Source organism: Xiphias gladius, chromosome 7 (genome assembly GCF_016859285.1).
Source record: "Xiphias gladius isolate SHS-SW01 ecotype Sanya breed wild chromosome 7, ASM1685928v1, whole genome shotgun sequence".
In the NCBI taxonomy this organism is placed as follows: Eukaryota; Metazoa; Chordata; class Actinopteri; order Istiophoriformes; family Xiphiidae; genus Xiphias; species Xiphias gladius.
Window position 1 is genome coordinate 3,278,152 of NC_053406.1, and position 18,088 is coordinate 3,296,239.

Below are 18,088 nucleotides of genomic sequence, written 5' to 3' on the forward strand. Positions count from 1 at the left end.
TTAGCAGTCTCTCCTCCTGTCTATAATCATGTTCTGAGTAAGGGTTGGCTGTGAACGCTAGACAATTAGCACTTCATCATATTGACTGACCTCTAATTTTATCCCTGCATCTCAAGCAGAACACAGCTTCTTGTGGTGAACACATGGCACTGACTTTTACCTCAACAGAGTTTCTCGTAAAAGCAACAATCGAATGTACTGTCATTCTTAGAGCTGTATTGTTTGCATTGGATGTATGTAACAAGGCAGTTAGGAGAAAAAAGGCCGTCTTTGTTAGAAAGTCTGGAATAATCAATTAATCGTTGTTTTAGTGCTCAGACACGTTAGGGTTTGCCATCAAACTTTCATGCTTGAAGGGGCTCTTGGGGGTGATCCTTTAGCAGTGACACCCCCATATGGATAGGATTTAATTCTGGAAAGTAGAATGGATTATTTTTAATAATGTGTGTGCTGATTAGTGATTCTTATCCTCTTAGGGATGCATGTGTCGGATATTTTCCCCTCTATTTCTGTATCATTTACAGTGCCAGATATCTAGTGGGTTTTTTTGGCACATTCAAGTGCTGTCAGAACAGACATGGGTCAAGGGATTTTTCCACAGAATATCGTTTCTTACTAACCACATCTTGTAATTTGGCAATGGATAAAAAGCTGCCAAATTGCTGCCAATGCTGTAGCTCTGAAACAATGAGGAGCACGGCAATTTTATCTCACAGAACTCCCTGGAATATGAATCCCAACCCAATGGGGCTGGGGCTTTTCTAGGTAACTTACTACTTTGTCAATATAGTGAGTAGTTATGTCTCAGGGTTACTCCTTATTAAAGATACCCTGTGAAGATTTCTCACTGAAAAAAATTGTGTGTATCCTTGAAGTCTAACTAGGGCTTGGTGATATGGCCAATTTTTTTTTCTTTTTTTCTAAAGCTTGGGGATGATTAATGATTTTGATGATTAAAGATTTTTTTTCCTAAAGCTTGGGGATGATTAACGATATTAATCGTTTTTTATTCCCATTTCAAAATGCCTGAATACTAAAACATGATTAAGACTTTATATTTTTTAGGTCTTCATGTACCAGCTAGTTAAGCAAGAATAATAAAAGACTTGCACTGCCTGCAAGGTTATCATTGTTATACATATTCAGAAAAGTCTGCTCACTAATTCAGCTCTTTTTTTTAGATGATTCTTTTGGTATTTTTGTCTTTGTTTGGTAGTGGTAGTGGAGATAGAAAAGAATGAGGGGAGAGGGAGAGAGGGGTATGGTGTGCGACAGGGGTCCTTGGCCGGGACGTTGCGGTTACGAGGTATGCGCCTTAACCATTAGGCTACTGAGGCACACCCTGGTGTTTTTGTTTCTTGATATCAGCCTGACTTTTGCAGACAGCTGGCTAGTTAGTGTTTACTATCAAGCAGTAAGCGACAGACTGAATAATGTAGGATCTGCACACTGTTCAGTTGACTCCCCTGGCTTCACCTCTAGAGATAATATCTCTTCAACAACGCAAACTGAGAGGGTGGATCAGTAAGCTGGGTTTCAACTCAAAAATCTGCAAGAGAAAATGCAGTAAAAGTATGTTTCCAATCACTACCATTATGTTATTATAAGGAATTTATTTGTTTAGATAAACAGCTAGTGGCGCTAATTTTCCAGTTGGGTGCCGTTATATCATTGCAAAAGAAGTGGGTGCAACAAGGTGACATAATTAAAAGAAAACCTCAACCAGTGAAAAAGAATGTAGAAAACGTGATGGCAATAATGACATTTCTGTTTGTTTCATGTATTCTCATTGCTCCACGCAGATTTGATATGTTCATCTCTTCTTTGCAAGCCTACGTGACGTTTAAGTCACGTGCTTCGTCATGATTTATTCAGTAAATCTGTTTTCATTGCACCTTGCATTAAGCTTTTATCTCTACACCACCTTTTCCGCCTCAGTCAACTTAAATACCTTTTTTCAATATTTTGAGGGTTTTTTTTTCGCAACTTTTGGTCAGGTTTCTTTCTCACGAACAACAGTGGTAGATACAGTGAATTCAGAGAAGGTTGTATGTGTTCATCCTGTGTATTTTCTCATGTTCCACATGTTGAGCTCTGGGCAGAAGTGAACTGTACTCTTGAGACTCTACCTGCAGCTAAAATTTATGGAGGTAATTTAAGACAGACTTGTCTATGTGAGTGGTGATATAATCACTAATACTACAGCCATTGAGAAATGTGTTTATTTGCCACATCCTGTTTCTGTGCTCCAGTCTGTCCTGTTTTAGATGTTGAAGAGTTTCTCTCTGAACCTCCAGTGTACAGAGTTTGAAAGGAAGTGTGCCTGAGTGAGTGTCATGGGGTCCAGTAAAACAGATGCTGCTCATTACTATGAGATAAAACATGGAGGTACCTTTCTATCGTCCAGCAACAAGTTCTATCAGTTTGTTACAGCCTGTGATGTGTGTACCAGTCTGACTCTGTGGTCACATTAATTCAGTATATAGTGCCAATAGTAATAGTGGAATGAGCAAAGAGTTGTGCAGATTGTTGAATAAGCAATGGAAAAATGGTGGTTCCACTGGACAGCAGCTTTTTATTCTGACATTTTGTTTCAAATAAATACACACTCAGGTTTTATAATGTTTAATGTTCTAAATTATTTAGAAAACCTGAAGTATAGTGTCAAAATTGCTTATTAAGTACAAATTCTTTGAAATTTCTTATTGACTGTGGTTAGGTTGAGCTTTCAACATTTTCAAGTAACTAAAGTATCAGTTTTTGTTGGGGGCAGAAGCACTACAGTTGAAAGTGGCAGCCTACTTGACATTAACATTCACACTGAAATAACAGCTTTAGCCCGCTTAATTTGACAAATTTTCTTTCTTTTATTCCGAGAGCAACTTGCTCTAAATGCTGGAGGTACAGATGCAGAACTATGAGTTAGATAAGCAACAAATATTGATGGGATACACATAAATGTTTAACTGGGAGATTATCTTAACATTGACATGATGTGATCAATTAAATCATTTTTTTTAGAGTTTCCACTCTGACGTCCTTGTTGGACTACAAAACCACACAGTTCACTCGCAGTCATAGAGTGGTGTTACAGAGTGATGTTTTATTTCACTGATAAATGTTCTTTGGCAGAGCACAGACAACAGCCACATGTCATTTTGTCTGTTATGAATTAATGTTAATGAGCAACAGCTGAAACAGATTTGATAAGAGATGGTATCAGAGCTTAGCAAATCATGGTATTTTGCCAGCCAGGAACTGGTTCCAAAGTGGAACTTGTCTTGTGTTGAAATCTGTTTCCTATTCGAACAAAGTTTACCAGTGTGTTACACGTAGCGCCGCCCTCCATGGTTGGGGGTAGGTTTTAATTTAGATTAATGTTAGTTAAGGTTGCAGAGATAACTGGTTAAGGCTAGGGTAACGTTGAGTTGAGGTCAAGCCTCGCGAAAGACAACTAGTTCGGTTAAAGTAAGGGTAAATACAAATCAACAGGCTCAGTCAGACACAACACTGAGTCAGAGCTCAACCCTAATTGTCTTCTTAACATGATATCACAGATTTCACCAGCAGCTATTTGGCACCCTGTCATTTACTGAGATGCAATTTGAGATGTCTGTTCCAAATGATGCTGCACAACTTTGCCATGCCACAGAGAAACTGATGAGAAGCATGTGTTCATCCTTAATGATACTGTTGCTGATATGAGGTTCACTCACGGTTTCTTTTTTTCGCCCTGACGAAGACCCAGTGAGGTCGAAACTGGTCGGTGTTTTAACTAATGTGCCCGACTAAATAAAGGATTTTAATACATCCCCACTCCTTGCTCTGCCTAAAAGTGCCTGAAAAATAGTTTTTTGTTTTTTCTTCATTGTGACCAGTGTTTCTTATTTTCAAATCTTAAGGCTTCTTGGATTCACTGAAAGTGTGACACAGTGAGCACTAAGTCTGTATTTTGTCCTCAAAAAAATCTTGAACAGTGCTTCGCAGATCTGCATACTTTTAACTTGCATATACTGTACAGTGGAGCCGTGACTATTATGACTAATTCCTGATTGTTCATAAAGAATCGTTGTCTGGTATTATTGGCATGTATTTCATTTTTTTGATCATCAAAAAAAATTAAGAACTTGCATGCAAAATATAATTTCAGTCACTGTTTGCTATATCTGTTGAACTTTCCATTCTTGCACTGCACATATGCAGTTTACAGTAGTTTCTGTGATTTTCATCTTTTTGATGAGAGTGATCAGAGGAGAAGGCCCAGACTGGTTAGAACTGACAGAAAGGCTATGGTAACTCAGAAAACCACTATTTACAACTGTGGAGAGCAGTAAGGCATATCAGAATACACAACACGTCCAACCTTAAGGCACATGGACTAAAACAGCAGAAAACCACATCAGGTTCCACTCCTGTCAGCCAAGAACAGACAACTGAGGCTGCAGTGGGCACAGGCTCACCAAAACTGGACAGTTGAAGACTGGAAAAACTTAGCCTGGTCTGATAAATCTGGATTTCTGCTGAGGCATGCAGATGGTTGGTTCAGAATTTGGCGTCAATAGCATATGAATCCAGGAACCCAACCTGCCTTCTATCTGAGAATTGTTGCTGACCATGTGCAGAAGTCGTCTCAAACTGGTTTCATGAACATGACAATGAGTTCAGTGTACTTCAGTGGCCTCCCCAGTCACTAGATCTGAATCCAGTAGAACACCTTTGGGATGTAGTAGAATGGGAAATTGGCAGCATGAATGTGCAGCTGACAAATCTGCATAAATGATGGGTTGCAATCATGTCAACCTGGACCAGAATTTCAAGGGATGTTTCCAACATCTTCTGGACTCCATGCCACAAAGAACTGAGGCTGTTTTGAGGTCAAAGGGAGGCCCTACCCAGTGTTAGTATGATGTTCCTAATCAAATGCATAGTGAGTGTATTCTCTGTGTTTGTGTCTTCCTAAACTTTACTTTTGTCCGACCAGTAGTCCAAAACGAATTATTTTGTTTGATATCACGTAAGACAAAGAAAAAGCAGCCAATCCCAACTATTCAGAAGCTGTTGCATTTTTGAATGAAAAATGGCTGAACTGATCTTGACTAAAATTTCTTTAAAAAGTTCTTACGGACCAAGCAATGGAAGTTCTTTTTTATGATCACGCCTGTTTTTCCTCTGCAGTTGTACAACTTGAAGAATCAAAAATACCATCAATATCAAGGATTTGGCTTCTCTTCCACTATTATGAAATACCATGGGAGGAAAATATACAAAATAGTGGAAACCAAAAATGGTGTCTGGCTCAGCTTGTCCATTCATAGCTTCTCTAAATGCGGCTCAGCAGAATGGTAACTGGCCAGAACTGGCTAATGAAATAACTTCATTAGGGCCTGCATAATTGGGCAAACATTAAGCAGAACAGTAAGGCCTGAGGGAGGTTCCTGGTTCTTTTTAACACAGCTCTGAGTTTTTGAACAATATTGCATAACAGCATCTGCATGGTGTTAAACATTTTAGGGTGTCTGCAAGTGATTCTAAGGCCTCAAATGGTCTTGAACACCAAGATTTTGCATTTAATTACTTTGTTGACATTTAAACTCCTACCAACTTGCAAGTATCACCTACATCTTTATAGGCTTGACCTATACAGTGCTTGAATGCTTGAGCTACATTGATGTTTTTAGCTTTTACTTTGTGCTTTAAATAACCTCCTCATCCAGTCTGGATGGCAAATGGCTGTTTCTCCACGCCTCAGATGGTAAATCTTTGTGGGAAAAGGGTCAGGTCAGAACCTTGAGTTTCAAAGGGTCAAAGTCTCCAAGCTACACAGTCTTTTGAATTTACTCATCACAAGACCTTAAATCCAACAGTTATGTGGAATACTTCAGGGATATGGGCTCAGTTTGAGATCACTTTCAGTGTGAGACTGTGCTAGGCTGGACTCCTCTGCTGAACCTCTAGTTTCAAATCTGTGTGGGAATGCAATGATGCATGGGTTATATGTAAAGGGACTGGTTGGTCTGAGGACAAGATCAGTCAGTATTTGTCAGGTCAGGCATGATGAGAAAGGTCACAATTCACTGGACTGTTTTGTGGGACCTTAAAGTCAGGAGGTTAACCAACAGTTGCCAAGGTCATTCTGCCTTGACATGAGATAAACTTTTATTCAGAGGGAAGTGTTTCAGTCCACCCAAATCACAATAACACTAAATACTGGGATGGTGGCAGAAATCAGATGTACCTCAAAACTTGAATAGTAGGAGACCCCCAGACTCTACCCTAAACTAAATTTTGGTTCTTACTTGAAACAACTGTTATGTGTTTGTAAAATTCAGATGGCTGGATGTGAGCGTAGCCAACCTGACATGCAAAAGGTACTGGGTGGTGTACCTGCAGGTCATCCAGGAGGCTGTATGGCCAGGTGGAGCTCTGCCTACCTCCCCTCAACTTGAACGCAGCCAGCAGCAGAAGGAAAGCACCAGGCAACAAGCCTTACACTGTCTGATGAGACTCCTACCAGGTACATATACACACAGTAAAGTGGTAAAAATTTTCAGTTCACAGTGTGTAAATTAGAGCCCGACCAATACATCGGCATGGCCAGCATTATTGGACCATTTTAGCTTATCACAGATGTATTGATATTGGGGTATGTGTAGACTGATAACCTAATAAAAAATTGCAGTACAAATATTAAGAAACTGAATTGCCATTACATAGTTTGTCCAACAAATCTCTAATTCTCTTGGTCACAGTTTTTTTAATAAAATAATGAAAGTTATCCTCATCAAAAATCTTGTGTTATGTGTTTATGTAAAAAAATTAATTGGTATCAGATGACGTAAAATATCAGTATTAGCCTTGAATTTCCGGCATTACTCAGGCCCCGTTGTAAATTCTGCTTTAATGCTAGGTGGTCACGGTAGATTGAGTGCTTCAGCTAAAAATTATGTCAGAGGGATACACACACACACAACAAACACCAGTTAGACAATGGTCTATAATTCTCCATATCTTTGTGTTTTTCCAGATCTGGTCTCAGATATGTTGGGTTCAGACAAGTACAAACTCAGCTGGCAGACTGCATTGGACTCTTTTCAAGACCCCCACATTAACAAGTGAGTATACTGTATACTATATACTTAATGGCCACTTCATTACAGTCAGTTGCAAGTCATGGTATAGGCAACATAGGCAATTTGCCTAAGGCACCAGTGCATGGGGGTGAAGGCTCTCCCTTTACACCTTTCTTCTTAGATTCATATCTTATTTGAAACTTAACACACAGACATGATACACTCCTAAAATCAGTGTTGACAGGTATCATGGTATCTCCAGCTTCCGGCACAGATAAATGTCCATGATCTGCTGAGAAATCATAGAAAAAAAATATGTTTCTTATAGATTCAGATTTTCATCTTTAGATGTTTTCTTCATTATCAGAAGTAATCGAGTAATTGTTGTTTGTACAGTAGTGGTTACAGTATAAACAAGAAATAATGGCTAATTTGGTATGACTTACCATGATGCAGACTCTCCAAACTTGAAAGAGACTCAAGGTGTAGCCCAAAGCTTACATCGCCAGAGGCATTATGGGATTTGTATTTCCTAAATAGAAAAACAAGGAGGGACAAAATCCATTAATATTAGCTTTTTTCATAGGCCTTCAATTGGGTTGAGATCTGGTGTCTGTCAAGGCCATAGAATATGATTCACATCATTTTTATACTCATCAAACCATTCAGTGAACCTGGGTGCTCTATGGATGGAGGGCTTGTCATCCTGTTTCTCTACTCATTTTTCAGGTTTTTCTTTTAATTTGTCACCCATCTGTACAATTTAATTTAATTTAATTTAATTGAATTTAATTTAATTTAATTTAATTTAATTATTTTAATTTCATTGTCCAATACTGAAAAATTGAAGAAATCGCCATCAGCCTCAGATTTACTTTGTGTTTAGTGCTTATTAGCATGACATGGCTGATGTGATGATTACCAAAACTCAGAATGTCTCCTCAACGTGGTTCAGACACTCTCTTACATTCATTGGGATAAGGCATTCAAAAATGGACAAAGAGGGAAAAAAATAAATTGCACAATACATTTTTTTTAAGAACCTGTATATGACATGTGAATTGTAAATTGATGGCATTTTTAGTTTCCCAACCTATCCTGTGTATGGCCCAACAGTGTATGGCATGTAGTGACTCTGCATTCAAGACAGCCAGTGATTACAGTAGGTAGACCTCCATAGTACCTCCACACACACACCACCCACCTGTTCTGTGAACCTTGGAAAAATTATTATATTTATTCATGCTATTTACTCCATTTTCTCGCTAAGTGCATGTTACAAGAGACTTTTCAGACCAAGTGACGATAACCACTGTTGAGTCTTCCAGTTCGTTTATTACTGTAGCCTCATCTTTTTGTTCTCAGCTGACTGAAGTTAAACCAGGTCTTCGTATGCAGTAAGAAGTCCACTTCAAAATTCATTCATAGATGCACTTCTGTTATTGAATGTGTGGTCATGCTCCTCCAGCCGCTCCACTGTGTTGGTGCCTACAGAACTTCCTTTGTCTGCAACTACACAATGTAGTGCACAATAATATGAGATTGACAGAAGTGTGATTCTGTTGGAAATGCCACCTCTAGTAACAATAATGACACCACACCATTAACTTACCTCACGAGTCCTGTCCTCTCTGGTGTAAAAACTGTACTGATCAGGTGATCATCTTGAAGCTGCCTCCCTGCTTTGTATACTTTGCATACTCAGATGCAACTACACTGTTTGCTGACGGAGGTGCTGGCTTGTTTTAACGAGCAGGTGTATGTAATCAAGTGGCCAGGGAGTGTATGAGGTCACTTGCACACAGACATAAAAAAAAAAGACTCATACTGGAAACTTTCAGTCTGGACTAATTTCTCCACTAAACAACAGGCTGTTGACTAAACAACAGTTGAAGAAGTCTAAAAAGGTTTACAGATGTAGGAAAGAAACCGTAGTTAGAATCAGCCGATTTCACATTCTAACTAACTACCCTTCACTTTTGCCATATTTAGTTTTTGTAAAATCTTGATTTGATTGTTTAAATTTAATCATTATTGATTGAAATTTGTTGAAATTTGGTCGTTACTGAATTTGTCCAGACAGACAGCTCTACTTAAAGTCGCACTGGTTTCAAACTTCCATCTTTTATTGTAGTTCTGGGAAATGGTAGTATTGAGCAATTTCGTCTCAGTTCTGTGTGAGAGCCTCCTGAACCTCATCCCTTTATTTTAGTTCTAACATGGCCAGTGAGCTCTTGCACATTAAATACATGTAGGAAAGTATGTGCCTTTGTAAATCATGTCTATTTAGGGGAATTTGTCACCTGTGGCCTTGTTGTTACACATGGGGTTAGTTGGAGGGACATCTCAGAGATTATCAGACGAAATATGATTTAAACAAGCTTTATTTAGGCCCATTTTTCCTTCCGGGGATTGTTTGTCAGAGTCTGAATATTAGTTGCCTGCTCTGCTTCCTCATTTGTTTATCCTAATTCTTTGCTTGCAGTGTATCACAGTTCAAGTGGAACTGATCTCAAACCACCTTTAGAGTGAGAGAGAAATATCTGATTAAGCTAACCTAGCTAATGTTACTAGGTAAATTAGGCTAATGTTGTTGTGTTTATGTTGTGTATTATTTGTGCTATCTTACCAGTTGAAGTCATTATTAAACAGCATTTTATCAAGTGTTAGGTCAAATGATGATTTAAACGTTGCCCTGTAAGATTCAATATGCTGGGAGCTATCAGGGCAGTGGGGTGTTGTTTTGTCTGACTTTTGCCTTCAGTTTGTTTTTTGATTCAGGACCTGTAGAAGTCTTTGTCGTGCATGCCCTATGCCCTGTAGGTCAAACATTGTGTATTGACCATATTTAACTCTTTAATCATGTATTAGGAGGCTAGCATTTTTTTTTTTCAGTTACTTACACCCAGTAACCTTGCAGTTACTGGGTGTAAATATTTTATAAGAACTAATCTCTATGTAAGAAGTAGTTTGTGTGGTGTGACCATTTAGCAATGCTTAAATCTCTGCTCAATAAACACTGACATTATAATGCAACAGGCTGCTGATGATAAATGTATCAACTCAAGATTTACAGTACAATTTGATTCTCTACATTACCTCTAGGGGAAGCAGCATACAATGCAAACAAATGTGTTTGATAAATTTTTCTGGTCAGCTATAGTGTGAAATAACTCAAACTTCCCACTTTAAACAACATGACTTATAGAAAGGAACTGACAGAAACATAAATAGCATCCTATTAATTTTTTATTAATCTGTCATGACAACTCAAAGGGGCCTCACATCAGCTACATTATCATAGGATATCCTCACCAGGTTTCATTCAAATTAAGTCACTAAAGAAAATATGTTGGTCCTGTTCTCTTAGACACTTGGTCTACTGTATATTTGACCTTCTTCTGGAGTTCCTGGTTCCTGAAGTACCTGAGGAGGACTTCCAGAGGGGCCTGCTGCAGACCCTCTCTAAAAATCCAGAGAAGTTGATGGCATGAGGAGACAACCCACACGCTTTAACTTTTCATCATCCTAACTATCAGCCTAATCATTCACCACCGCTGAATTGTTGAAAAACAGTGTGACAGTGAGGCTGCTCCCATTCTACTAATGTTCTGCAATGAGAGTGTAAGTTAAGGTTTCTGGTGAGACTGGATATTCTCTGTCCCCACTTTTAACCCTTGATGTCACTCAGTTCTCTCTGTAATTACGTGATGATGTATTAACATGTGAGGCTCTTGAACATGGTGTCCTGTATACACACACACTTAAACACACACTACATTTGAAGCAGCTTTAATTACATGAGAGCACATGGTTTGTGTTTGATCTCATGTGTCTCACGTGAAGTGCAGATCTAAACATGTGGCAAAGCATCATCTGTCGTCCACATCCACCCTCTTCCTGACTACTAAAGCCCCCAGCTTTGATTAAACTCACTTCAGATGGTTTTCACTCTCCCTCATCCCCTCCCACAGTCTCTGGGTAGAAGACCTTGCACCTGTTGTTCTAATCGGGAGATTCAGGATTTGCTTTTTCCCCCAACTTAAATCTCAAAACGGTCTATAGCGATTTAGCGTCACTGTTTCTAGTTTCTGTTAACCCATTCTTCGGTATCCTACTGGCTCTGTGTAGAGCCACGTGTGATTCTGACATAATTTGAGCTATACTTCCTAAATCTGAGCCTTCCTGAGGCATCATAGGTCTCTGGAAGTTTTTAACCTGCAACTGTCCAGGTGTAGGAAAAGTACATATGTAGTGTATGGTGGTTAAGAGTTGGCCATAAGCTGGCTTTACAGGTAGGTTCTTTTAACAGGTTCCTCGGAAAATTATCTGTGCAGTTGTATGAATATGTATAAATAACACAAGAGCTAGGCTTGACAAAAACTGGTATATGAAGAGCGACTGGTGTTGGCATAGGTCCATTCAGTAACGTTAGATTTTTGTGTAGACTACTGTGAAACAGTACTCTCTCTCTCTCTCTCTCTCTCTCTCTCTCTCCTTTCTATCCATGCTGATACCTTTGGTTTTATTTGTCCACGTTTTCAGTTATCAGTCTCAAAGATTTCTGCCTTTTCCACCCTAGTGCAATGGGTTTCTCTGTAAAATCCACAGACCTCACTTTGAACTACTCTCTGTTGAAAAAAGAGTCCCTATGAAATCTGTCGACATTGCGTTCTGTGGATTCTATTAATGCCGAGAATGTAAAAGGCATTTTTCACGGCAGACCTTTTGAGTTCGTCAGAGTATGAAAAGTATAGGTGTTACGAATAACATTAACTACGGCTCTGTTCTGTTCAAGTGTCCCTGGAAGCCGTGACAGTATGACAGTGAGAGAGCATGAACTTTACCAGGAGCCTAAAACTGAAGCAGCTAAACGGAATTCAGTCATTATTAATTATGATTTACACCTGTGCTTTTCCTTCCATAACATGTCAAAATGTCCTCTGTGGCCTGTTGTTAACTGAAGACATGCCATATTTAAGTAGCTAATGTAATGCAAATACAGTTTTTCCCCAGTAAATTGGATAGAGCAGGTGGAAGGTGCCGCTCTTTAAAATAACTGTCTGATGACTGACAAGTCCAACTTATAGACTTAAATGCAAACTTTAAACTATCTTCAGCTCAATACAGATTCTGTTGGATGTGTCTAGCACTGGTGATTGAAAAAGTAAAGAAAGGGACACAAATTCTTGCCAAATTGGATCATGCTTGTTTCAATCTGGGTCAGTTCATGGTGGCCACTTTTTCTCATAAAATTTTTTTTAAACTTGTTTGATAATTGCGACTGACATGGGCGACTGATGACATCACTTGTGTACCGCCTGAGGGAGACATACCGGTAAATTAACAGCTTTACTTTACAAAGTTCACTCACCTCAATTCACTCTATAGGCTATACAGTCCTACACGCTTCTCCATCCAGCATCTCACCCAATCTCTGTTCTTTTTTCCTCCTTTTTTTTGGCTTTTGTCAGCACCAAAGTCACTGCATGTCAGCAGAGCAAGCTGCTGGTTGCTGTCCATGTTTGTACTGGTACAAGAATGCATGACAGTTGGTATTCCCACAGAATGTGGGATGTTGTTATGGGCTCAAACTACTTTCAAAAAGATTTTGAGCTTGTAAAGTGATGTTCACAAATATTTCCAAAGTTTGTAGTTATAAGTCACCCTTTGTAAAGATGGGTTTTCATACAGGCGGGTTTGCATATGTACACAGCACATTAATTGTTTACCATTTACCACTTTGAACGCCAAGGGCGCAGTTGTCTGCTTTGTATCTTTACACAGACGTTCGCAAAAGCACTTCTTTTTTCACAGTGTCTTTGTGTAAACTCACTGATACTATTTGGTCACAGATTTTAAGCATACAGTCTCTCTTTTTTTTTTTTTTTTAAATACTAATCTTTTCTACACATGTACACACTTGAATTTCTCATGCAGATTTATTCTAAAGGTTTACAAAAGTTTATCTGCAGCTACAAACTTTGGAATTATTTGTGAAAGTCACTTTACAAGCTCAAAATCTTTTTGACCCTAATTTGAGCCCAAAGGTCGTCTACTCCCAGAACTCCAGTTGTTACTGATCACTGAGTCAGTGTCAAAGACTAAAAAATTGTGCAAGTTGATGGAAACAATTTGTATGTATGGTTTGTCCAGTCTTTGTAAGTTTTTAGCTAGTCTTAAGGCATGTCCCAAGGCTAACGTTAGCTTGATGCCTATTTTTCCTTCATTTTATTCCTCCTCACCTGATTGCCACTTTTACCAGTGTTTAAAAGGTTTTCTTTTTTTCCTTCCATTACAAAGAGCTGTTCTAATTTATTACCGCAAAGCAAATGAAAGCTGTGATCAAACAATGGGTCCTTGTGCCCTGCTGAGTCGAACCAGACCGATTCGGAAGCATCTTGTCTAGCATAATGTAGTATAATTATATTTCATAAAGGTGTAATAGTTTCTGATATTCTTCTAACTCTATTTTTAGGCAAGGCGTTGTACCTCCACCAATACATGTTGCAGGAAAACCTTTAATACCTAAAACCACATTCGAGCAATTGTGTCACTGTTAAAAATTCCCATCAAATAATCCACAAAACTCATCACGTCCATGACAATGTGATGAGCCAGTGTCTAAATTCAATCCTGTCTCCCAGACCTCCACCGTTGCTGCCTGGCGACAATGTAATCATGCAGCTGAGTGGCTGTCATCAATCATCCTTTAGTCACTTAAGAAACCATCTGAAGAGAGTTTTGGTGGCGTCACCACACGGTCTCTAAAGTCACTTTAAACGAATCACTGAAGGTTTTTGTACTTCTGAAATTTGCCTTTGTATCTTATTGCCTTATTGCATGGTGGTAACACAACAATCAGGACTTCTTCCCCAGCTGGATAAAGGCAATGAACAGAAAACTGTTGTATTTTACTGAAAAAGTTTGTATCCAGCTGTATCCAAGTATGTTACGGCTCAGATCATTATTCATGTCTCTTATCACAGACAGGTGTAAGCTTAATGCCGTCTCACAAACTGTCTTAAAATACCGATGAGTTACATTTCAGTTGAAGCCGGCCAGAATCATGATGTAATGTAGAGTAAATCAGTTTCTCAGCCTTTTCTGGAAACATTTTAATGTTCCGAAATGGTGCCTATTAAATTTACACAAGTTGTCGTGTGAATTGTACTACTGCATACCTTTGTGTTTTATATTTAGGAGCATAGAGTCAGCTCCAAATCGGTTATTTTGAGATTAAAAGTATGCAGTATTTTCTCATTTGAAATACATTTAATACTTCTCCTGCAACCGAATATGTATATTTGGTTAAGTCGTGGGGATCTGATGCCAAGTTTAAGTGAGTGAAAAAAAAGGAGGCAGATTTTAATGTTACTATCATTCCAGTGTTTTGTGCTTATACCCTGGTTTAGTGGCCTCATCCTTGTCTTAAATTCCTTTGTGATTCAGTCTATTTATTAACCTATTTATTTGTTCGAAATGCTAAGTGACGACTCATTCTGAATTCCAACCATAAAAGAAGGAGTGAGGTGTCAGTGCTGACAGACAGGAGCGACCTATTAGGAAGTGCTTTTTCCTGGATTTTGCCTTACAAGATGGCTTGAAGAAGTTTGGTTTGGTCTTTCCCGCAGTAATGCAGCTGTGGTGTAACCACTGACCATGATAAGCACCCAGTTCTAGCTCTCCGTACTGATACTGTTAACTGTGTTCTTTTTATTGTGCCAGATTGTGCTGAATGTGGAAGCTTTTATAGATCTTATGTTGTGGAGGTTTGTATTTTTGCTTGCTCATTCTGATGAAGGAATTCCATGTATGTTGTTATGCTAAAACTGCAAAATGACACGGCACACATTCACACGCTTATACTATACTGCGGCATATTGCTGCCACCCAGACAAAAACATATACACTCAGTATATCATGATATCAAGAACATTTTCTTGCTTTAGATCCTTTTCACGTTATAAGTTCATATTTTTCATGCTATAATGACATACTATTCTTATCTTGTTTTTTTTTTCTTATCATTGGTTATTAGCATAAATCTGTTATTGTCCACATTAAAAGCTGTATGTAAAAATATATGCGTACCAAGTGAAACAACCTCAACATTGTTCAGTCTGGCCCAGACAGGGGTGGAGGTTTGGTGCTGATCGTAGATACAGCATGTGGTACTCAGCATCAGATACTTTATTTTTTCAGAAATGCTGAATCAGAGATTATATCGGGTTGCAGAAGCTAGTGGAAAAGAGCCTAAACGGGACGTGATGTCATGTCCTTGGCTTTCGATATGTATGTAGTAAGCATAATAAAGTGTGTGCCCGGGGTTTACTTTGCATATTCTGCGACAAATCTACAATTCCACACAGCACTGGCTATTAGAAACCTTTGTGATTTTAAGTTAGTCACGAAGGTGATCACTTTTGGAGCATACAAAAACACAGCTACTTACATCATCATAACCTGGTTTCATCCGTATCCATCCACTCACCAACACACTCTTCCAAATGTGTAATCTCTGCCGTGTAAAAACGTCTGCCACGCTCAGTCCTCTCTGGCCTGCTGTTGTTACAGACTTGGTTTAACTAGCCGCAGCCCCTCGACTCACTCACGGACTCACCTCATCTTACGAGCCGTGACACTTCACCTGCGATGGTTAGGGCTTTTGGGAAATGTTGTTTGTTAGGCCACTAAATTCAGGAATCTTGGTTAACCAACAATATTCAATCTATTGTTTTCTTTTTCTTTTCATTTGAAATTACCACCCTTATCTAGACTTATGGAGTGAACCACACAACATACTGTTGAGTTATGTTATGTTCCATGACTAGCATAGTAACAAATATCAGTGGGATTTCGAAAGAAGTATTTCTTTCTTCTGGAACAGAACCCAGTAGTGTCGGTTTTGCTTCAGCTGTACATAGTCTCAGCAAGTATAGAATGGGATCCTCCCTGCTGATAGACAGAGGGTAGGTTACTGAATTGTCACCTGTTTGTGGACAATCACTGGGCTAAACCGACACCAAATCCACACAGAAATGATGCATAAATGCGCAAAACAAGCCGAAAAAAGCTCACAACCATAATGCATAAAAACATTCTGCCTTTTGGCCACAGTACGTCTAAAGCATCGACCAGATCCTTTTCTCATTATAACAATGTACCAGCTATGTGATAATAAGAAAAGTCTATAATATTATAACTAGAAACATTTCTTTTAACGGCGTACCTTGATTTTGTGCAATTGTTTTTGTAAAGGAGACAGTTTGGTGATACAACACAAATAACATGATATAACAAGATAGAGATTTGTTTTTATAACGACAGGTTTCTTGTTTAAAAAAAAAATCATTTGATATGTAGTAATAGCCAGAAGGTTATGTTGTAATAGCATGAAAAGTATTTGTTAAAACATTAAAAGGATCAATTTAAAGCAAGACATTTTTCTCTTTTATAAGAAAAACTGAGCAAGGAAATGTATTTGTCATGTGGGATTATTAAGCTGCTGTATTTATCTGCTTTAATCAGTAGTAGATGATAGATGTTCCATTTTTCATGTAAAAAAACACACAGCTATTTGTTCTTGGAACTTTACATATTTACACCAAAGGTTACATAGAACAGCAACCTCCTATAGACAATTACAACACAGACGCAAAAGTGTATGTTGATGTCTGTTACAGTAATATATGAGATTGTACAGGTCCACTGTTAACTATAACTCTGTTCCCCGACTCCTCTGCACTGTCCTATGTCGGGTGTTTCTCTGCAATGTGACTTTTGAAAATGTGGTCGTGTTGTGCATGTTAATGCTGTGAATCAGTTTCTTCGTTGTCTCTCACATATTGTGTCCCAGTCTTTTAAACATTTGATGGTGGTTTCTGAGCATATTTTCAAAAACAATAAAGTTACCAAAAATGATATATTAAATCTTCAAGTGTTGTTCACACTCATTATTTTCTTGCCCTGAGGTGGTTTGTACATTTTACAAGGGGCTGGTAAGTTGCTTGGTTATTTTTTATGAGACTTAACTTTAAATTTATCCCAGGCCTTTTTCTAGCTTTCTGGAGGCTGACCAGAAATGTACTCTGCTTCCTCAAGCTCATTTGTGAATTACATCTTATCGTTTTCTGCCCCTTTGTATAGAGGTTTTGCATTTGCTATGCTCTGTCAGCTCTCCGCCAAGTTGCTGTTGCCTGCAGGTTCATGATTTATGTCCAACAACAACAAAAAGTGTGTGGATGAAAACATCTCAATGCCCCATAATAAAGATCAGACCCATTTCTTGGAACAGTCGCTGTTCAGCTCCACTTCTCTAACAACAAAGCAGGAATGGGAGGCTGTTGGATGGAAACTTTGCATTGCTGAAAAATCCTCCAAAATCGGATTTACAGATAAAACTGTAAGCAGCAATGGATTAGTCAAGCACTGAGGGATACGGGTGAATAAATGTCATAGTATTTTGATAGTATTTTTGCTGAAAATCTGCATTGAATAAATTGGATTCCTTTCAGTTAAATATGATATTTAAGTCCTCATCTGACTTCTAACTCTCCTGACGTCTCTAAGCCTGCGGCCTTAGACCTTTACTATGTTGTTTACAGTTTCAATTTGAACATTCCAGATTTTTTTACCTTAATTCATTTAAATTTGATTTAGAAAACCTTATTAGATGTTAAGTGTGATTCGTGCTAATAATTATTTTTGCCTCTCTCAGTGCCAAGAAACAAATATCAGACTGTGAGGTGACCAGGATCTAAAGCCTCAGTTAATGTAGTTGACAAAACTCTCCACACTGGGTTCTCTTATAGCGTACTTACTTGTTCTGGAGCGTTTGATTTTATCACGCATTCTTCTTCAGTAGATGGAGTTGCGTAGTTGTTGATGAATCTTTCCATCTTTTTAAGCACTTCAAGGACTTGGCACTGGTTTAAAGTTAAGTTTAGAACTACATTCCAGACCTTGAAGACAGCAGTTGACAAAACACTCTCCACTCAAAGTCAACCTACTTGCTT

At 38.6% G+C, this 18,088-nt stretch overlaps 1 protein-coding gene and 1 long non-coding RNA gene across 3 annotated transcripts in view; one reads left to right on the top strand and one right to left on the bottom strand.

Annotated features, from left to right (window-relative positions):
- Positions 1 to 16,958, top strand: part of LOC120791793 (sorting nexin-19-like) — a 45,951-nt gene extending 28,993 nt beyond the window's left edge. For both annotated transcript variants that reach the window (XM_040130510.1, XM_040130513.1), the window contains 3 exons: positions 6,330 to 6,514; positions 7,025 to 7,112; positions 10,441 to 16,958. In XM_040130510.1, coding sequence (XP_039986444.1) covers positions 6,330 to 6,514; positions 7,025 to 7,112; positions 10,441 to 10,564 — 397 coding nt within the window. In that variant the 3' untranslated portion in view covers positions 10,565 to 16,958. The remainder of the gene's footprint in view (positions 1 to 6,329; positions 6,515 to 7,024; positions 7,113 to 10,440) is intronic.
- On the bottom strand, positions 7,052 to 8,796 carry LOC120791794. The gene is made up of 3 exons (XR_005707740.1): positions 8,683 to 8,796; positions 7,517 to 7,602; positions 7,052 to 7,359 (listed from the first exon to the last, which is right to left on the bottom strand). It is a non-coding gene; the product is annotated as an uncharacterized LOC120791794 (long non-coding RNA).
- Positions 16,959 to 18,088: the final 1,130 nt, after the last annotated feature.